This window comes from Somniosus microcephalus, chromosome 9 (assembly GCF_052327205.1).
Source record: "Somniosus microcephalus isolate GS21.2 chromosome 9, FLI_Smic_1.0, whole genome shotgun sequence".
Classification (NCBI taxonomy): domain Eukaryota; kingdom Metazoa; phylum Chordata; class Chondrichthyes; order Squaliformes; family Somniosidae; genus Somniosus; species Somniosus microcephalus.
The window spans coordinates 180,510,095-180,532,396 of record NC_140995.1 but is presented as its reverse complement, the minus strand read 5'-3'; the positions used below and the strand labels follow the sequence as shown (position 1 = coordinate 180,532,396).

Sequence of the window (22,302 nt, the reverse complement as noted above, 5' to 3'; positions counted from 1 at the left end):
TCTCTGTTCTAAGGTGAGCCCTTGGACAGAAGGCTCACCAAAACCTCTCTCCTCAGCAGAAAGCAGATGGCTACTGCACCTGAGAATGCAGCAGCCATTCTGTCATCTCTGCCGTTGAGATGAGGCACCTCCGGATCCCCAAGGGTTGAAGCCTGCAGGAAGAAGCAAAGGTAAGTAAACTTTTTCTAACACTTTACACTCATCTCTCATACTTACCTCTCCACACTTGCACCCATCACTCACCTCTACAGCGGACTTTTCAGCCCCTCTCACCCCCGCAGACCCACTGCTCGCCTCGCTGACCCTGTCGAGGTTCACAGCCGCCGGGAAGCCCGCACTTGCAGAGGTAAAATGGGGATAAGCCTCAAAACTGCCTGTTAATTATCTGTTAACAGGCAGTTAATTGGCTCTAATCCCCTTCCCGCCTCGAGGAAACATAGAAACAGAAACATAGATGACAGGAGCAGGAGTAGGCCATTCGGCCCTTCGAGCCTGCTCCGCCATTCAATGTGATCATGGCTGATCATCCAAATTCAGTACCCGGTCCCTGCCTTCTCCCCATATCCCTCGATCCCTTTAGCCTTAAGAAATATATCCAACTCTTTCTTGAATATATTTAATGAATGGCCTCCACCGCCCTCTGTGGCAGAGAATTCCACAGGTTCACCACTCTCTGGCTGAAGAAATTCCTCCTCATTTCAGTCCTAAATGGCTTACCCCTTATCCTTAGACTATGACCCCTGGTTCTGGACTCCCCGGCCATCAGAAACATCCTTCCTGCATCTAGTCTGTCCAGACCTGACAGAATTTTATAGGTTTCGATGAGATCCCCTCTCAATCTTCTAAACTCCAGTGAGTATAAGCCCAATCGACACAATCTCTCCTCATACGTCATTCCTGCCATCCCAGGTATCAGCCTGGTGAATCTTCGCTGCACTCCCTCCATGGCAAGAACGTCCTTCCTCAGGTAAGGTGACCAAAACTGCACACAATACTCAAGGTATGGTCTCACCAAGGCCCTGTACAACTGTAGCAAGACATCCTTGTTCCTGTATTCGAACCCTCTTGCTACGAAGGCCAACATACCATTTGCCTTCTTAACCGCCTGCTGCACCTGCATGCTTACCTTCAGCGACTGGTACACAAGGACACCCAGGTCTCTTTGCACTTCCCCTTCTCCCAATCTATTGCCATTCAAATAATAATCTGCCTTCCTGTTTTTGCCACCAAAGTGGATAACCTCACATTTATCCACATTATAGTGCATTTGCCATGTTTCTGCCCAATCACCCAACCTGTCCAAATCGTACTGGAGTTTCAGGACATCCTCCTCACAGCTTACCCTCCCACCCAGCTTTGTGTCGTCTGCAAATTTGGAGATATTACATCCAATTCCCTCGTCCAGATCATTAATATATATTGTGAACAGCTGGGGTCCTAGGACCGATCCTTGCGGTACCCCACTAGTCACTGCCTGCCACTCGGAAAATGACCCGTTTATTCCAACTCTTTGCTTTCTGTCCGCCAACCAGTTCTCTATCCAAGTCAATACCTTGCCCCCAATCCCATGTGCCTTAATTTTGCACGCTAATCTCTTATGTGGGACCTTATCGAAAGCCTTCTGAAAGTCCAAATATACCACATCCACTGGTTCTCCCATATCTATTTTACCAGTTACATCCTCAAAAAATTCCAGTAGATTAGTCAAGCATGATTTACCTTTTGTAAATCCATGTTGACTTTGTCCGATCCTGTCACTGCTTTCCAAGTGCTCTGCTATTACATCTTTTATAATAGACTCTAGCATTTTCCCCACTACCGATGTCAGGCTTCCCCGCTTTTTCTCTACCACCTTTTTTGAATAGTGGGGTAACATTAGCTACCCTCCAATCCATGGGTACCGTTCCAGAGTCTGTCGAGTTTTGGAAGATGACCAGCAATGTATCTACTATCTCTGGGTCCCTACGCGAGTCGGGGACCCGCCTCCCGGGAAAATGGCACAGAAGTGGGTTGGGAGCGGGGTCGGTACCTGCTCCCAGTTTCTGCCATTTTCCCAGCAGTCCCGCCTCCATACCCGCCTCCCCAGGGCTGGGAAAATTCCCCCCAATGTGTTTGTGATGGTGCTTGCCGTAGTAGGAATGGGTGATGCAGAGTGCTGTGAGGTGCTCGGTCAAAGGTTCACATTGGATTCTGCCACTTCCTCCTCTTGAAAACCAACAAGTACAGAAGAAAACAGATTTTAGAATGTAGATACTAAGAAATTCTTAGAAAAAGAGCAAGACATTACAGAATGATTTACATGGAGTTACATCGAGTGTACAGCACAGAAACAGAGCATTTGGCCCAACTGGTCTATGCAGTGTTTATGCTCCACATGAGCCTCCTCCCACCCTACTTCATCTAACCCTATTAGCATATCCTTCCATTCCGTTCTCCCTCATATGCTTATCTACCTTCCCCTTAAATGCATCTATGCTATCCGCCTCAACTACTCCTTGTGGTAGCGCATTCCACATTCTTACCATTCTTTGGATCAATAAATTTCTCCTATTGGATTTATTAGTGACTATCTTATATTTATGACCTCTAGTTTTAGTCTTCTAGAGAAAAGAGCCCCAGCCTGTTCAGCCTTTCCTGATAAGTATATCCTCTCAGTTCTGCTATCATCCTTGTGAATCTATTTTGCACCTTCTCCAATGCCTCAATATCTTTTATAATATGGAGACCAGCACTGTGCACAGTACTCCAAGTGTGGTCTAACCAAGGTTTGGTTCAAGTTTAACAAATCTTTTCTGCTTTTCAATTCTGTCCTTCTAGAAATGAACCCCAGTGCTTGGTTTGCTTTTTTAATGGCCTTATTAACCTGCGTCAGTACTTTTTAGTGATTTGTGTATCTGTTCCCTTAGATCCATTTGCTCCTCTACCCCCTTCAGACTCTTATTATCCAAGCAGTATGCAGCCTCCTTATTCTTCCTACCAAAATTCACCACCTCGCACTTGTTGCAGAGCTGGGGTGTGTGCCTGTGTGTGAGAATGAATGAGTGAGTGAACAGCAGAGTAAGGAGATAGAGTACAGAATAAAGGATTACAACTGTCATAAGCTTGGATGAGGCCTCTGGTCTCACCCTTCCCTGCATTCTTTATTTTCCCCACATCCAAAATCTCCAGGGCCCTCTCCTCATAAAGAGGCAAAGACCAGGGGCAGGATTTTCATTGGGCCGTGGAGGCGGGATTGGAGGCGTGTGGGGGTTTAAAATTGCAAAAACTGGCGTGTGGGCCCAACCCCGCCTCCAAGCAATTTTCAATAATTCGTGTCTAATGGTCCCGTCTCCGTCCCACCTCCAAGAGGCGGGCTAGGCCGTTAAGGCCCTTAACAAGCACTAAATTGCCTCTATAATGCCATTTTGAAAGGCCTTTGCAATTTTAACCCTTTTCCCACGTGAAACACGCCTGTTCTGAAACACGACGGTGAAACCTGGCAGGAGCACAATTGGATTCCTGACTATCAGCTGCAGCTCAACCATTAAAGAGGAGATTTGATCAGCCATCATTTGCAGGTGGCAGGACTTTGTTGTCTCAGGTCTGGGGGAACATTTAGAAGGCATAACCACAGCTGTGGAAGTTTGGAGCCTGACACCCATCTCCAGTGTGACCTCCTGGGAAACCCCTCTTGCCACCTTCACTGAGCGCTTCCTCAACTGAAGCATATACCAGAAGCATGGGAGCCATTTATTTCTTTCCTTTCTGGGCATTAGATGAGGAAGACCAGCTGTGGCACCAGCAGAACCATGAACAACAGCAGCAACACCAGCAGGAGCACCAAGCTGCTGCTCACCCACCTGAAGCTGCACAGGCCAGAAGGGGCCAGCGCATGGAAGCCCGTCGGTGCAGGAGATACCCCCCAATTAGGGTCTACAGACACAGGGTCAGCTACCTCAACATGTATGAGCAGCAGTGCCAAAGGCAGCTCCGACTTTCGCGAGAGGTAGTGGGTGACATCTGCGCAATGCTGCAGCAAGACCTGCAGCCCAGAGGACCAGGTGGACAACCCTTACCAGTGGCCGTCAAAGTCACCACCGCACTCAACTTTTTGGCCTCCGGCTCCTTCCAAGGATCAGTAGCAGACATCAGCGGCATCTCCCAGGCAGCCACACACAAATGCATTATGCAGGTAACCGATGCCCTCTTTGCCATCGCGCACAATCACATCCATTTCACCTAGGATCAAGCAAATGTCACGGTGCGTGCGGTTGGATTTGCTAATCTGGCAGGCTTTCCAAGGGTGCAGGGCATTGTTGACTGCACACATGTGGCCCTTAAGACACCCCATCACAATCCAGGTATTTTTGTCAACCACAAGGGCTTCCACTCCCTCAACATTCAGCTGGTGTGTGACCACAGGAAAGAAATTTTGCATGTTTGTGCCAAGTACCCTGGCAGTTGCCATGACTCCTTCATACTGCGCCAGTCTAGTGTGCCTCTGCTATTCAGTCCGCCAGACCAACTTAACTGATGGCTACTTGGAAACAAGGGCTATCTCCTGAGGACGTGGCAAATGACGCCGTTGAGGAGGCCATCCAACGAAGCTGAGGAGAGCTACAACTCCAGCCACATGTCCACCAGAACCATAATCGAGCAAACCATCGGTTTGCAGAAGATGCGCTTCAGATGCCTGGATAGATCAGGTGGAGCCCTGCAGTACTCAGCAGCCAGGGTTTCCAGAATCGTCGTGGTTTGCTGTGCACTTCACAACATGGCACAGCGTCGTGGCTTGCAGATTCCTCAGATGATGATGAGGAGGAGGAGGATGATGAGGATGAGGATGATGATGATCTTGCAGAGGCCCATCAACCAGCGGCAGCAGTACGTGAGGACATAGCTGCCCGGGATGCAAGGAATGCACTCATCTTGGCCAGATTTGTTTAGCCTAGCCACTCAAGCACTTTTGCCTCGCAGCTTCTTACCTGAGCATCGATAATGGCCAAGAACCAGCTGATTCCTAGCAATTTGACCACCATACTGACAATTGCAAGTAATCCTAAGCCTTCAATATGGAAGTCCCATTCGCGAAATGACACACGCCACAACTACAGCAGTAGCCATCAGATTTTTTATTTACATTATTCATCTGATGGCTTTTCCATATAAAACATCAAATTTCACCCAAGTGACTACCCTTGTGACTATTTCTGCAGTATCTTTCTCTTACGCGTGCTCCTACGTGGTACTTCCCCTGTGGCTTCAGCAGATGTGGAGGCCCCTTGCTCACTTTCCTGCTGCTCCTGTCTCGACACCTTTGGCGGGTGTCCTCTGGGGTGGCGAACCTGTGAGGGCTCGTCAACAATCTGCTACTCCTGCGGCTGTGCAGGGGTTGAGACGCCGATCTCAGTTGGGTGTGGACTCTGGTGGGGCTCTGACTGAGGGCTCTGCAGTGGCATGGAAGTGTGAGCGCTTGGAGAGGAGCCCCCACTTCCTTGATGTCTGCCACCAACTTCCCTCTCATGGGTCAGGTCCCCCTCAGCGCTTGCAAGTGGCTTGAGAGCACCTTGCTGTACATCAGGGGGGCCATGGGGACCCGTATTTGTACTGGCAGTCCTACTCAGAAGGACTTCCATGAAGGTCTGGTTTCTCTGTTCAATAGATGACCATCGCTCCTCCAGAGATGTCATTCTATTCTGAACACTCACCATGTTTTCTGCACTCTGGCGACTTATCAACTCTATGGAGGTTGCCATCCTTTCCATGGTGATGCGTTCATGCGCCAATGACTCCACAAAGGCTCTGCTAATGTTTACTATGGACTCCTCCATTTGCTCCACACTTGCAGCGACCCTGGAGAAAAAACCTGCCAGAGACTCCTGCATCTGTTCCTGGAGTTCCAGCACTGCTGATCTTGTGGATGGACCCAGAGGCAGAGGGTCAACATGCAGCTGAGCCGAACTGGCAGAGTCCTGCGCCCTCCGACTAGGACTCTCCACTGCTGCCCCTGTCTCCACAATCTGCTGATGCTCACTTGTGAGCTGTGATACACCAGGTGACAACACTACTCTATGTCCCGAAGGTCCCACCGAGGTGTGAGTGTCTGCGCTGGTGCTGGGTGCGCTTAATTCTGCTGACGCTGCGCCCTCAGAGGTTGCAGCTTTCTCTGAGGAGTCTTGATGTTCAGGCTCTTCCTCCTGGCTAGTGGGGATGGGTGCTTGCGATGGTCCTGTGGGGGAGTAAAGGAAAGAGCCAGAGATGTGATGCCAAGGTTACATGCACATTGCATATTGCAGAAGATCGTTAGTCCATCTGTTAGAGCTTCAGAATCATTAACAACGACTCATGCAATGTCAATGAGAGAGATGGAAAACTATTCTGTCACCAGCTTGCTGTGATGCACCCCTCTTCCGTCCACCACTTGCGCATCTTCCTCCACTCCTACGATCTCCAGGACCGCATCCTCCCAGGGGGTGAGGTGGGCTACTGAGGGTGGCCCTCCTCCTGTTCTCGATCTTTCTCGCTTATTGTGAGCTCTCTTTTCCTGCAATGAGGGAGACAAGTGGAGGTTGAGTGAGAATGAAGGAGTGAGTGTAGAGGTTCCATAGCATAGCTACTTAGAAGGAGACAAAGATGGAGTGAGGTGGCAAGACCAAGGGCCCTCCCTGTGTTGTCAGTTATTTTCATAGCATCACAGTGATAGGGAGCGTGAGGGCTGTATAGTCAAATAGTTAGGTGAATGTGACCATAGAGAGAAAGGGAATGAGTAAGGGTGCTTGGATGTCAGTGTCAAGTGGGATGTGGAGGAAGAGATTGCTAAAGCTGAGTGCTGGTGAGGAAAGGCAATGGGGATCAGATTGAGGGTGATGGGAAATTCATACTCACTTTTCCAGTGCGCAGAAGGTCATGAAATCTCTTCCTGCACTGTATCCAGGTTCTGCGGGTTACTGATAAGGAGTTGACCTCCTCTGCCACTTGCAGCCACACAGCCTTGGTCTGCTGGGGAGGCTTCTTCCTCCCCTGAAGAAGGGAAGATCACCTCCTTATGAGCTCTTGCTCCCTCCACTAAAGCCTGCAGGGCAACATCGTCAAATCTTGGAGCAGACCTAGGTCTTTCTCTGGCCATTCTTCCTCCAGGTCCCTGTAGCAGCAAAGGCCAAACGGTTGGCAGTCTGCAGAAGAAGCAAGGCTTGTTGCAGACCTTAAATGCAGCAGCAATGATGACGTCATCGGAGGCGACTTTCAGACTGGAAAAACTCATTTGCCATGGGTTCCCACATGCTGGAACTCAATTGGCCAATTAAGTTAAAATCGCATCAATCTCCCACATCGATTTAGATTCGGGTGGATAACACGAAATGTGGATTACACGACCCCAGCCTGCCCCTGAATTAAAATCCAGCCCCATATGTTCGGTAATCGCCCTCTGATGTCTGGAAGCACTGCCGCCTGTTTTGTGTATTCTGCTCCTGTAAGCAGGTAGAAAAGAGAAATATGTTGGAAACAGGAATCTAAGCGATGTGTGTGTCACCCACATGCCCAAGCTGGCAGCCACCCTATGTGAGTCTGAGCATGTAGTATTCTTGATTTGATGTTTGAAGGTTGTCACATGTAATGGACTGCAGGGCAAAATAATTGCCATGGCAGCATTGCACAGCGTCCTGGTAAAAAGTGGGCATGTCTGTGCATTTGCAAAGTTTTTGAAAAGTTGACATAGTACAGTTTATTCACACTCTGTGTTGCTCTCCCAAACTTAAGTTAAAGTACACTTAAGAAGCCTTGTAAGCAAACATTATAAAATTAAGTTAAATGTAAGGAGAACTTACCTTGGCAACCTTCCTGAGACCCAGTGGCTTTGTTGATTGCTACTCTGCACTCTTTGGACATGTTTAGCATCGAGTCTCTTTCAGCTTTGTCTTTAGCTGTTTCAACACCATTTATGGAGTATGTGTAGTGCTCATTTTTCCTTCCTATGTGTAGTACTTTACACTAGTCTGCCTGAAATTTAATCTGCCATTGTTCTGCCCACTTACATATCTTGTCCAATTCATTCTGTAATTTATGAGCTGCCGACTCTAATGATAATGCCCCTCCTCGTTTGGTATCATCTGCAAAACTGACCACTTTGCATTGAATTTCTGAATCCGGGTCATTTAAGTAAATTACAAACAATAGTGGTCCCATCACTGAGGTACCAAACTCAGTACATCTCCTGCCCCTACTCTGAATATAATTTATCTGACAAGTATTTATTGTTTTCTGTCCTTCAGCCATTTACTTAGCCATTTTAACTGAATCCACACAGCTTTCAGTTTAATTTATAGCATATCACATGGAACTTTATCCAAAACCGTTTTGGAAGTTGAGGTCCACAACGTCATAGGCTTCCCAAAGTCCTCTTGGATTGTTACTTCCGCAAAGAAGTCGAGAAGGTTGGTCAGGCAGGACCTTCCTCTTCCGAATTCATGCTCACTGCTGTTAAATAGGTTTTATTGTACAACTAATCCTCAAATTCATTCCTGATAACTGGTTCCATTATTTTATAAAGAAAGATTTGCTTTTATAAAGCGCCTTTCATGGCCTCAGGATGTCCCAAAGTGCTTTACAGCCAATGAAGTACTTTTGAAGTGTAGTCACTGTTTTAATGTAGGAAATGCAGCAGCCAATTTGTGTGCAGCAATGTGCTACAAACAGCAATGTGATAATGACCAGATCATCTGTTTTAGTGATGTTGGTCGAGAGATAAATATTGTCCAGCACACAAGAGAGAACTGCCCTGCCCTTCTTCGAAATAGTGCCATGGGATCTTTCACATCCACCCTTGGAGGGCAGGCGGGGCGCTCGGTTTAATGTCCCACCCAAAAGCTTGTTTCCATTTTTTTTATTCGTTCATGGGATGTGGATGTCACTGGCAAGGCCAGCATTTATTGCCCATCCCAAATTGCCTTTGAGGTGATGGTGAGCTGCCTTCTTGAACCACTGCAGTCCATGCGGTGACGCTACTCCCACAGTGTTGTTAGGGAGGGAGCTCAAGGATTTTGACCTAGCGACGATGAAGGATTGGTGATATATTTCCAAGTCAGGATGGTGTGTGACTTGGAGGGGAACTTGCAGCTGATGGTGTTCCATGCACCTGCTGCCCTTGTCCTTCTAGGTGGTAGAGGTATCGGGTTTGTGAGGTGCTGTCGAAAAATGCATCTTGTAGATGGTACACACTGCAGCCACGGTACGCCGGTGGTGGAGGGAGTGAATGTTTAAGGTGATGGATGGGGTGCCGATCAAGCCTGCTGCTTTGTCCTGAGCTTCTTGAGTGTTCTTGGAGCTGCACTCATCCAGGCAAGTGGAGAGTTATTCCATCACTCTCCTGACTTGTGCCTTGTAAATGGTGGAAAGGCTTTGGGGAGTAAGGAGGTGAGATACTCACTGCAGAACACCCAGCCTCTAACTTGTTCTTGTCACCACAGTATTTATGTGGCTAGTCCAGTTACGTTTCTGGTCAATGGTAACCCCCAGAATGTTGATGGTGGGGGATTTGGTGATGGTACACTCGGTCAAATGCTGCCTTGATGCCAAGGGCAGTCACTCTCACCTCACCTCTGGAATTCAGCTCTTTTGCCCATGTTTGGACCAAGGCTGTAATGAGGTCTAGAGCCGAGTGGTTCTGGCGGAACCCAAACTGAGCATTAGCGAGCGGGTTATTGAAGAGTAAGTGCCGCTTGATAGGAATGTCGACGACACCTTCCGTCCCCCTGTCTCTGCACCTGCTTAATATCTGTTACATTTCCAGCTTTTTCCAGTTCTGAAGGGTCCCAGACCTGAAATGTTAACCCTGTTTCTCCACAGATGCTGCCTGGCCTGCTGAGTATTTCCAGCATTTTCTGTTGTTATATCACTTTGCAGATGATTGAGAGTAGACTGATGGGGCGGTAATTGGATTTGTCCTGCTTTTTGTGGACAGGACATACCTGGGCAGTTCTCCACATTGTCGGGTAGATGCCAATGTTGTAGCAGTACTGGAACAGCTTGGCTAGAAGCGCTGCTAGTTCTGGAGCGCAAGTCTTCAGCACGACAGCCGGGATGTTGTCGTGGTTGATTGCCTTTGCTGTGTATCCAGTGCACTCAGCCGTTTCTTGATATCACGTGGAGTGAATCGAATTGGCTGAAGACTGACTTCTGTGATGGTGGGGATGTCAGGAGGAGGCCGATATGGATCATCCAATCAGCACTTCTGGCTGAAGATGGTTGCAAATGCGTCAGCCTTGTCTTTTGCACTCGTGCTGGGCTCCGCCATCATTGAAGATGGGGATATTCATGGAGCTGTTGTTTAATTGTCCACCACCATTCACGACTGAATGCGGCAGGACTGCAGAGCTTTTATTTGATCCGTTGATTGTAGATTTGCTTAACTCTGTCTATAGCATGTTGCTTCCGCTGTTTAGCATGCATGTAGTCCTGTGTTGCAACTTCCCCAGGTTGGCACCTCATTTTTAGGTATGCCTGGTGCTGCTCCTGACATGCTCTTCTGCACTCCTCAATAAACCAAGTTTGGTCCCCTGGCTTGATGGTAATGGTAGAGTGAGGGAAATGCCAGGCTGTGAGGTAACAGATTGTGGTGGAATACAATTCTGCTGCTGCTGATGACCCACAGCACCTCATTGATGCCCAGTTTTGTGCTGCTAGATTTGTTCTGAATCTATCCCATTTAGCACGGTGGTAGTGCCACACAACACGATGGAGGGTGTCTTCGGTGTGAAGACGGGACTTCGTCTCCACAATGACTGTGCCATGTCACTGCTACCAATGCTGTCATGGATAGATACATCTGCGACAGGTAGATTGGTGAGGATGAGGTCAAGTAGGTTTTTCCCCTTGTGTTGGTTTTCTCACCACCTGCCGTAGGCCCAGTCTGGCAACTATGTCCTTCAGGACTTGGCCAGCAGCGGTGCTATCGAGCCCTCTTGGTGATGGACATTGAAGTCCCGCACCCAGAGTACATTCTGTGCTCTTGCTACTCTCGGTGCTTCTTCCAAATGTGTTCAACATGGAGGAGTACTGATTCATCAGCTGATGGAGGGCGGTAGGTGGTAATCAGCAGGCGGTTTCCTCACCCATGCTTGACCTGAAGCCATGAGACTTCATGGGGTCCGGAGTCAATGCTGAGGACTCCCAGGGCCACTGCCTCCTGACTATATACCACTGTGCCTCCACCTCTGGTGGGTCTGTCCTGCCAGTGGGACAGGACATACCCAGGGTTGGTGATGGAGGAGTCTGGGAAAGGTATGATTTTGTGAGTATGACTATGTCAGGCTGTTGCTTAGTCTGTGGGACAGCTCTTCCAATTTTGGCACAAGTCCCCAGATGTTAGTGAGGAGGACTTTACAGGGTCAGATGCCGTTTTTGTGTCTGAAGTCGGCGCCTAGGTCGATGGTCTGTCCAGTTCTATTCATCCTATTGCTTTTCGTAGCGGTTTATTACAACTGAGTGGCTTGCTAGGTCATTTCAGAGGGTAGTTAAGAGCCAACCACATTGCTGTGGGTCTGGAGTCACATATAGGCCAGACCAAGTAAGGACGGCAGAATTCCTTCCCTAAAAGACATTAGTGAACCAGATGGGTTTTTACGACAATCCAGTAGTTTCATGGGCACCATTACTGATAGTAGCTTTTTATTCCAGATTTATTTAATTAACAATTTAAATTTCCCAACTGCCGTGGTGGGATTTGAACTCATGTCTCCGGATCATTAGTCGTAGTGATTACTAGTCCACTAACATAACCACTGTGCTACCGTGCCTGGTACCTTTCCAACATCCATTGACTCCCTCATAATACGAACATATGAAGTTGCCAGACAGGAAAAGATCCAGTGGTTCATCTAGCGTGCCCCATATAGTTGTGATGCCTAGTGTATCACAATACACACTCGCCATGCGCCTGGAGCCATGTAATCTCCTTGGAAAGGCGAAAGACCAGACAAAAACCCATGCCAATTGGGGAAACAAAATCTGGAAAATTCCTCTCTGACTTCTTTAGGCAATTGAAACTAGTCTAGGAGATAACATAGACCCTGATTTATATCATGTGAAACCTACTTCTCAGATCTATCATTAACCGCAGGTTAACAAGGCCATGAAAATGCAAGCAAAGCACTGGGATTCATTTCTAGAGTAAGAGAATTGCAAAGCAGAGAAGTTCTGTTAAACTTCTATAGAACCTTGGTTAGACCACACTTGGAGTAATGTGTACAGTTCTGGTTTCCATATTATGAAAAGGATATAGAGACACTGGCGAAGGTGCAAAGAAGATTGACGAGCATTATACTGGAACTGAGAGGTTCTAAGTATCGAGAATGACAGAACATGCTGAGGCTCTTTTCTCTAGAAAAGAGAAGGCTGAGGGATGATCTAATAGAGATCTTTATAATTATGAAGGTGTTTGTTATGGTGGATGTAGAGAAGATGTTACCACTTGTGGGGAGTCCAAAACTAGGGGTCATAAACATAAGATACTCATTAATAAATCCAGTAAGTAATTCAGGAGATACCTCTTTACGCAGAGAGTGGTTAGAATGTAGAGCTTGCTAGCACATGGAGTAGTTAAGGTGAATAGCATAGTGCCTTTAAGGGGAAGCCAGCTAAGTACATGAGGGAGAAAGGAATAGAAGGGTGAGATGAAGTAAGATGGGAGGAGGCTCATGTGGAGCATAAACACCGGCATGGACCTGTTGGGCCGAATGGCCTGTTTCTGTGCTATAAATTCGATGTAATAAATATAGTGAATAGTTGAGGCCCCAGCACAGATCCTTGTGGAGCATCACTAGTCAATTCTTTCCAATTTGAATACATACCCCTTATCCCTACTCTCTGTCTTCTACCGCCTAACCAATCTCCTAACCAGATTAATAATTTGGTTTCAATTCCATCAGCTTTAATTTTAGCTAACAGTCTCTATGTGGAACCTTATCGAATGCCTTCTGGAAGTCGATTGACATTCCCCTGTCTACTACTTTAGTTACTTCCTCAAAAATTTCAGTTAGGTTTGTTGGACATAACTAACCTTTACAAATACATATTGGCTCTCTCTAATCAGCTCAAATTTCTCTAAGTGCTTAGTCACTCTGTTGTTAATTATAGACTCCAATAACTTTCCCACAACAGATGTTGGACTAACACATCTATAATTTCCTGGTTTCTCTCTCTCTAACATTTCTTAAATAATGGAGTTACATTTGCAATTTTCCAATCTAAAGGGACAATACCTGAATCAAGAAAGGTTTGGAAGATTATGACTAAAGCATTTGCAATTTCCTCACCTATTTCCTTTGAAACCCTGGAGTGGAAACCATCAGGTCCTAGGGATTTGTCAGTCTTTACTGCCATTATTTTTTTAAATACTGCTTTCTTGCTTATGTTAACTTTAGTCAGTTCCAGTCCTCGATTCATTATTTATTAGTTTTAAACGAAGTACTGTATTAGTCTTGTGCCCAGTTGTCAGTGTCTCAGAAATCTCCCCCTAGGTTCTCTGCACTCTGGGGAAAAATGCCTTCTATCCCATGGGATCTATTTTGAGCTCATTTAATCTCTTTAGGACTTCTATCTCATTTATAATGAAGTTATTAATTTTATTGGAACATATTAGAAAGAAGAAAGAAAGAATTTGCATTTCAATAGCATCTTTTACTGTCTCAAGACGTGCAAAAGCGCTTTACAGCCAATGAAGTACTTTTGAGGTGTAGTCACTGTTGTAATGGGAAAGACAGCAGCCAATTTGCGCACCGCACGGTCCCACAAACAGTAATGTGATAATGACCAGATAATCTGTTTTAGTGATGTTGGTTGAGGGATAAATATTGGCCAGGACACCAGGATTGCCCAGCTCTTCTTCAAAGTAGTGCCATGGGATCTTTTACCTGAGAGGGCAGACAGGGCCTCAATTTAGCATCTCATCTGAAAGATGGCACCTCCAACAGTGCAGCACTCCCTCAGTACTGCACTGAAGCGTCAGCCTAGATGATGTGCTCAAGTCTCTGGAGTGGGACTACGAACCCACAACCTTCTGACTCAGAGGCGAGAGGGCTACTCTACTAACTAAGCCATGGCTGACACCAAAAGCTCATTGTCTGGTGAAGTAATATTGGACAATCTTTTATCTACCCCTTTCTCTTACAGGCATAGTCATTACAGGATCAAGAATTATGTTGCTTACGTCCTGAATGCAATTATTTCCTCCACTGAAAGCTCTACTGGCCTTTCTATGTGTATAGCAGTGTTGGGAAGGACACAATATATCATGGAGAATTGTCACATTTTAAAATAGTTTATTGCAGCGAGCCCCCTACTTGGTTCAGACATATGGATGACAAGCTTTCCAAATGTCATTTTGATAACACTAGAGAATATTATTGTTTTGGAATGGTTCATTTATGTAGACACTGCTGTTTGAGATGGACAGCTGTAGCTTGAAATTTCTTCGCCTATTATGGCTTTACCCATGGGATAAACAGCCCAGCGTTTTACGAGTGTTTTGTACCTGCAACGAAGTGTAACCACTGGAGGGTGATGCCTGATGTGCCATTTTTAATTACTATTACTATCGAATCTCCCTTGGTACTGCTCATGTTGTCAAAGGATCCCTGTTTTATAAGGACAAGAATATTATACCATGTAAAAAGCAATGCATAAATGCTAAAATGTCAGTGTGCATCTTTCTAAGGATACAAAATTTAATTGCTGTTAAGTAAACACTGGGTGAATTCATAGAGGTCATTTTGGCTCTGCTCTTTTGTGTCCCGAGACAGTTCCTATGCCCCATTGTTTTCTGGTGTACAGACAGGAATTGGGCGCTTGATGTACAATGTTTATAGTATTATAGTTATGGCATTACGATGAGATGGAGGGTGTGTTGTTTGATCAGTATAAGGGTGTTATGCTATGTAATTCACAATGGGCCAGAATTTGTGGTGGTAAATAACGGCGACCTACCAGCGTCAGCCTCTGAAACTGACCGCAACTTCAGGATGTAGTGCATGTGTATCTAAGCGCAGAAATCCTGAAGTTGCAGTCAGTCATTCACTGGCTGCGCTGTGCCGCACCCACCCCCCCCCCCACCCCACCCCACACCATCCCCCCCCCCCCACCCCACACCATCCCCATAGCTGGTAATCAGTGAAACTGATGAAAACTTGGGCATTTCTGTAATAATATCGCTGTTAAATACCCCATTAAATGTTAGGCCTTGTTGGATTCGGTGTAACTGGGGTTTTAACCTAATTTTAATTTTGTGGAGTGTCAAATTTCTCCATTATGATAAAAAATTACAATTTTTAAGAAACTTTTTAAAAAACAATTTAAAAAAATATTTTTTTAAAGTTTGTTCATAATTATTTCAGGTTCTACCATCTCCCCATGTGAGAGCCCCAATCTTTGTTTTGGTCTCGGTAACATTTAAAAAAAAGTCAGGATAAAGCAGGTTCTCATTTCCTGCTTCCCTGTCTGTGAGAATTCTGTATTGTGATTGGTTGCTTAGACAACTTGTTGACGTCACAGCAGATTGTGTTAGGGATGCCCCACTATACTGTACTGAAATCACTTACCTGTCGGAAAAGGCAAACTTCTCATCACAGAACTCGCTTTCTTCAGGGCCAGCAGTGAACACCTTTGCTTCGCTGCTGACTGCAAGTTTCGGCCAATGTATTTTTTTATCAGGGCCACTGATTTATGGTCAATCAAATTGGGGATAATTTAAACTTTTATCGCCAGGCACAAAACGGGTGACAGCGAATTGGCTGCCTGTTTTACACCTCTCCCGAAAATCAAGCAGAGGTGCAAGACGGGCTGCCAATTCTCTATCAATGATTTTTCACCTGGTGATAAAAGTTAAAATAATCCCATTGTGTCTTCACTAAATGACTTCTGTCCATTTTTCCGTGTAAACTGTAAATCAGTGACCTTGATTATTATTTCTGTTCCTTTATGTGTGCTCCTATTTTTATCTTTTTAAAGCCTAGGATATACAGCAAGCTGATAGGCAACATGTACTATGCTGGGGGTAGGCTACTGGACTTAGCAGTACTCAGGGGGTCTTGTGCTTTAGTAGCATGGGAGAGGGCTAGTCCTGGGTCCGTCCATATCCTCTTCATCACAAAGATCATCTACTTCCATCTCTGTAATGTTATCTGCCTCCACCCCTGCCTCAGCTCTTCTGTGCCTGAGACCCTCATCCATGCTTTTGTTACCTCCAGATTGACCATTCCAATGCTCAGCTGGCTGACCACCTATCTCCCACTCTTCGTAAACTTGAGCTCATCCAAATGTTGCTGCCTACCTTCTAACCTGCACCAATTCCCGCTCACCCATCGCCCCTGTGCTCGCTGACCTACATTGGATCCCGGTTCACCAACACCTCGATTTCAAAATTCTTATCCGCATGTTCAAACCCTTCTGTGGGCTCACCTTCCCCTATCTCTGTGACCTCCTCCAGCCTTACAACCCTCCAAGAATTCTGTCTTCCTCCAACTCTGGCCTTTTGTACATCCGCCTCTTCCTTTGCCCCACCATTGGCAGCCATGCCTTCAGCCATCTAGGCCCTAAGCTCTGGAGCTCCCTCCATAAATTCTTCGCCTCTCCACCTCTCTCTAAGACCCTCCTTAAAATTAACCTCTTTGACCAAGCTTTTAGTTACCCATCCTAATATCTCCTTCTTTGGCTCAGTTTCCATTTTTGTCTGATTACGCTCCTGTGAAGCACCTTGGGATATTTTCCCATGTCAAAGGCGTTATATAAATGCAAGTTGTTGTTTGGCAGGAACGGGGTGAAGGTCCTTGAGTTCGGATGCACTTTTGGAAGGGTAGATAATAGTTTTCATTTGAACCATTTTTCATTAAAATAAGATTCCAATATTACCTTTCCTTGTTTTCACTTACCCAGACAGCTGCATTATTTAGAACTAGCTGAAGTGCCCGGCGGTGCCGAGGCTTTTTCGAGGGAATGTTGTTGTTGGAAGAGAGAGAGAGAGCGACTGGGGGGAAGAGAGGGAGGGGAGAGGGGGAGGAGGGGAGGGGAGGGGGGAAGGGGGGGAGGGGAAGGGGAGGGGGAGGGGAGGGGAAGGGAGGAGGGGGGGGAGGGAGGGGGGACGGAGGAGGGGGGAGGGGGGGACGGAGGAGGGGGAGGGAGAGGGGGGAGGGCGGGGAAGGGAGGGCGGGGGGGGAGGAAGGTAGGGAGGGGGGAAGGGAGGGCGGGGGGGCGGGGGTCGCCCCCCCCGAGGTGAAGACCGCCGATTGCGCGCGCAGCAGGAGCTGAGACTGTCGGCCGGCGGGCCCGGTTGCCAGGGTAACCGTGACGCTGACCAAGCCAGAGAGAGAGACGCCGCGTCTCAGCTGCTCCTGCTGCGCGCGCGGCCCCCCGCCCGAGGGTCGCGGCCCCCCCTCCCCCCCCGAGGTGAAGACCGCCGATTGCGGCTGCGCGAGACGTCCGGCGGGCCCGGTTGCCAGGGTAACGCTGGACGCTCAGCAAGCCCCGCCCCCCGGCCAGCCAGAGAGAGACAGCGGGTCTCAGCTCCTGCTGCGCGCGCACCCTAGCGGCGCTGGGCTGAGGCTGGCCCTCCAGCCTTCGAGTGGGGCCGGGAGGTGCCTAGCTCGGGCGTGGGTGCGGAGGAGACGCCGAGGCTTCTAGGCCTACCTGGAAAAACGGGGAAAGGTAGGAAAATTAATGAGATTAGATAAGTTAATTACTTTCTAAATCATTTTTTTAAAAAACAATATGTGTTTTAAAAGCAACGTTTTTTTTTAAGACGTAGAAAGCGGGAAAATGAAAGGAAAAGTTTGGAATCAAGATGGCGGCGACTCACCTCGGTTCAGAACGATAAAGCCCGGCCACACACGCACCGATTGGCCCGGCGGCACACGCCAGCAACCCGGCGTACGATTGGTCAAGCTCGAGGTCACTCTGTCGGTCACTCTGTCGGTCACTCTGTCGATAATGAGATGCTAATGAGCGGAATGTTGAAGGTTTTTGGGATACCGCGGGCGCAATTTTAGCCCGGCCGAAACGTAAATACGCTTAAAACCGTCTCGGAAGCGTAAGCTTTCTTTGGAGGTAACGCACGCGTAGGTACGCCCTGTAACTTTCGAGTGCATACCCGCAACGCACACGCGATGACAGACAGATAGACAGATAGACAGATAGACAGATAGACAGAAAGACAGATAGACAGATAGACAGAAAGACAGAATGACAGAAGTACCGATTTATATATATAGATGCATTTGATCTGAAGGAATAAACAAAATATATTAGAATTTGTCTTTGTGGAATGTTTAAAACTTTTCAAAGGAAACCTTTCCAGATAGTCAAAAGGCAGCAGCCCTAATAAACAATGTTTTTCAAACATTTCTGTGTGTGGGACCTCCTGTAAGTATTGACACACTCCAGAGGATCCGCTCCAAATACTGGTGCACTGTTGAGGACCCCTGATTCCCAAAAGACAGAGGAAAACGGTTCCACCATATCATTTTCGGGTTGGCAAGCTGTACCTAGTGGGGTACCGCAAGGATCAGTGCTTGGGCCTCAGCTATTCAATCACAATCTACACCAATGATTTGGATGAGGGGACCAAATGTAATGGGCCAGAAATTCGGGTCGGGGGCTTCCTGCGGGTGTAAGCCCCCAACCTTGCGCGCCTGCCGTTGAGCTGTGCGCCCCCGTGGGATTCCGATCCTGGGCCTGCTCCAACTGCTGGTGCGCAGTGCTTGCGTATCCCAGGGACGCAGTTAGTTCGATGCGTCCCCTGGGATCACGTGGGCCATGGAGAGCCAATCGGAGCAGGGAATGCTTCATTCATAAGTTTGACAGGAAGGGCTGTCAAACTTATAAATACTATAAGCCCCAAAACATCACTAAATCTTCAAATAAATTTTTTTTTAAATCACATTTTTAAAATAAACTATAAATTACATGAAATAACTTTTAAACAATAATTTAAATTTTTGAAAAAAATAATTTTATTTTCTAATTGGGCTAAAAATAAACTTCCCTTTCTTTAAAGTATTTAAAAATAATAAACCTGTGGAAAAAATGTTTTAATTTTAATTAATTCACCACTTACCTTGTAAAAAGCAGGCCTTGCGACTGCTTTTTATATGTGTAACTTCTGGAGACTTACCTTCCCGGGAAAACCTGCAAAAAAAACGTAAGTTTGATGCGCACGCGCAGCCTCTCCTGCGCACGCATTCGAACTCTGAACCCCTTCGTTCAGGGGAACGGAAGTGCCGGTTTCCCGTGCATGCAGGAAACCGGCACTTCCATTGGGCCTACGGGTGAGTACCCCGTGCGTACTCGCGCGTGGAGACCCGAATTTCTGGGCCATTGTATCCAAGTTTGCTGATGATACAAAGCTGGGTGGGAATTTAAGTTGTGAGGCTTCAAGGGGATATAGACAAGCTAAATGAGTGGGCAAGAGCATGGCAAATGGAATATAATGTGGAGAAATGTGAAGCTATCCACTTTGGTAGGAAAAATAGAAAAGCAGAGTATTTTTTAAATAGTGCGAGATTGGGAAATGTTGGTTTTCAGAGGGCCCTGGGTGTCCTTGTACACGAATCACTGAAAGTTAACATGCAGGTACAGCAAGCATTTAGGAAAGCAAATGGTATGTTGGCCTTTATTACAAGAGGATTTGAGTATAAGAGTAAAGACGTCTTACTGCAATTATATACGGCCCTGGTGAGACCACATCTGGAGTACTGTGTACAGTTTTGGTCTCCTTACCTAAGGAAGGATATACTTGCCTTAGAGGGAGTGCAACGAAGTTCACCACTCTGATTCCTGGGATGGGAGGATTGTCGTATGAGGAGAGATTGAGTAGATTAGGCCTATATTCTCTAGAGTTTAGAAGAATGAGAGGTGATCTCATTGAAACATACAAAATTCTTACAGGGCTTGACAGGGTAGATGTTTTCTCTGGCTGGGGAGTCTAGAGCCAGGGGTCACAGTCTCAGAATAAGGGGTCGGCCATTTAGGACTGAGATGAGGAGAAATTTCTTCACTCAGAGGATGGTGAATCTTTGGAATTCTCTACCCCAGAGGGCTGTGGAGGCTCAGTCGTTGAGTATATTCAAAACAGAGATCGATAGATTTTTGGATATTAAGGGAATCAAGGGATATAGGGATAGTGCAGGAAAGTGGAGATGGGGTAGAAGATCCCCATGATCTTATTGAATGGCAGAGTAGGCTCGAAGGGCCAAATGGCCTACTCCTGCTCCTATTTCTTATGTTCTAAAAAAAAAATCAATTTTTATCAATAAACAACAAAAGAAATAATGTATGAGTGAGTCAACAGATACAGATGCACTGACAGAAATCTGATGATCTTGCGAAGTGCTTGGCGTTCCCTTACAAACCCACCCTGGGTCTGGCGGCTCCAATTTGAAAACAAATGCTATAAACTTAACATCAGTTGTATAAGCTTTGCAATTACATTCATTATGCTCAGTACAATGTAACAATAATAACAGGAAGCTGCAATGACCTGAGGTTCAACAGTAAAAGAATGTTAAGGGTGAGTAAGACATGTGGTTTACATCTGTCTTTTGCAAGTCACTTTATATTGAATGTTTTTTTTAAATTTCAGATGGCACAGATACATTTGCTGCTCAAGAATATGAGGAGACTGGACCCTGTTCCGTAACATGTGGTAAATACTATTTTGGACTCCTTCATTTTTGACTATAATGGTAATTAGGATTTGTTTGTATATCGTACTCAAATATAATCCTGTAATCCAATATTCATCTTTGCCTTATTTTGAACCACAATGTACAATGTAATTTAGGGGGCAAGTGTGGCTCATACTGCTGCCATGGAAAAAGTCAGATCTATCACCAGAGGCACCGTCATGGTGTGCCTCACTGCCCTGTTCATGGAGCTGACCACTCTCTCTATGGTTGACAGCGTGGTCTCTATGCTCTGCGTGAAGCCCCAACACAAGTTGGACCTGGACTCCTACATGCTCTTAGCTGTTGCGCGCAAGCTCGCTGGCATGCAGGCCAGTGCACTTAGCATTTCCTGGTGTATGTTCATCAGCTTTCTTCAGTAGGCTGGGGGGCCCTCAAAGTCAACATCTGAGTGAGTCCTTTGCAGCAAGGCTAGGATGCGATGTCTCCTGCCACCTCTTCCCACTGTCTTTGGAGGTGTTTTCTGCCTCACCCCCACCCCACCCCGGGATCTGTAAGCTTGCTTTGGTAGCATCCAGTTCCCCTGCTCTAGCTCCTGCACATTTGTGCCCGGTGATTCACCATGTGAAGACCCCTCCTCTAGCCTAGCCTCTAAAGTACGCGTGATGCCAGTTTCTGAGCTGGTGCTTGCTAGGGTCAGATCGAGCAACGCTGAATCTTCAGGAAGGCTGCCCTTCTCTTTCTCAATGCCATAAGAGCCTTGACATTTTCTGCACCTGAAATGAAAGAGAGGGACAAGGGTTAGCTTTTAGTGTTGAAGTTAGGCATAGAGAGATGACTGGCTGCTAACAGCAGCTGCAGTTTGTCATGGAGTGTGCAAGGTGCAATAGCCAACTCTTCCCATTGTCTTTGGAGGTATTTTCTGCCCCCACCCTGCTGGTGATCAGGATCCTGTCGAACGCCTGCACAAGGGCCTCCAAAGCTGCTTAAAAAATTCCCAGTGCCCTTTCTGTAGCTTTTAGCTACGCCTGCCAGTGTGCAGCACTTCCTGCTGCCTACAGCCATAGTACACCTCCCCTTTAAGAGGTGCAAGCTGCCTTTAAGTGGCATCAACAAAGCCCAATTTCCCGCCCCCGGCAAACAGATACAAAGGCAATAAGCAGCATGGGTGACACTGGCTGCACGCCTGCCTCAGCACCAATTTCATGTGGTCCCAGCGACCAGCCTGCCGAGGCCGAGTGCGCCCCCTGCTCCCTCGCTCCCGCAATCAAATTTCCAGGTCATTATATCTTATTTAAATTTAAAGAACTTGAAATAGACCAGAAAATCGCATCACAGGTTATAAAGACATCACGGGGTGAATTTCTGCAGAGATTTCCCCCAATCGTTTCCCGCAGCTTTGCTGGAAGAGCAGCTGAGACCCCAGAAGAGCGGTGTAAACGGATGAGTGGGGGAAACTCCCATGGAATTCCATACAACGTATCATAGAATCATAGAAATTTACGGCACAGAAGGAGGCCATTCGGCTCATTGTGTCTGTGCTGGCCGAAAAAGAGCAATCCAGCCTAATCCCATTTTCCAGCTCTTGGTCCATAGCCCTGTAGGTTACGGCACTTCAAGTGCATATCCAAGCACCTTTTAAATGCGATGAGCATTT

At 46.9% G+C, this 22,302-nt stretch overlaps 1 protein-coding gene across 1 annotated transcript in view; it reads left to right on the top strand.

Moving 5' to 3' along the window:
* The first annotated feature begins 16,758 nt into the window (after positions 1 to 16,758).
* The window catches only part of LOC147112884 (uncharacterized), a 333,934-nt gene continuing 328,390 nt past the window's right edge, over positions 16,759 to 22,302 (top strand). The window contains exons 1-3 of the mRNA XM_085998230.1: positions 16,759 to 16,764; positions 17,553 to 17,670; positions 20,603 to 20,665. Of these exons, the coding sequence (XP_085854356.1) occupies positions 16,759 to 16,764; positions 17,553 to 17,670; positions 20,603 to 20,665 (187 nt within the window). The remainder of the gene's footprint in view (positions 16,765 to 17,552; positions 17,671 to 20,602; positions 20,666 to 22,302) is intronic.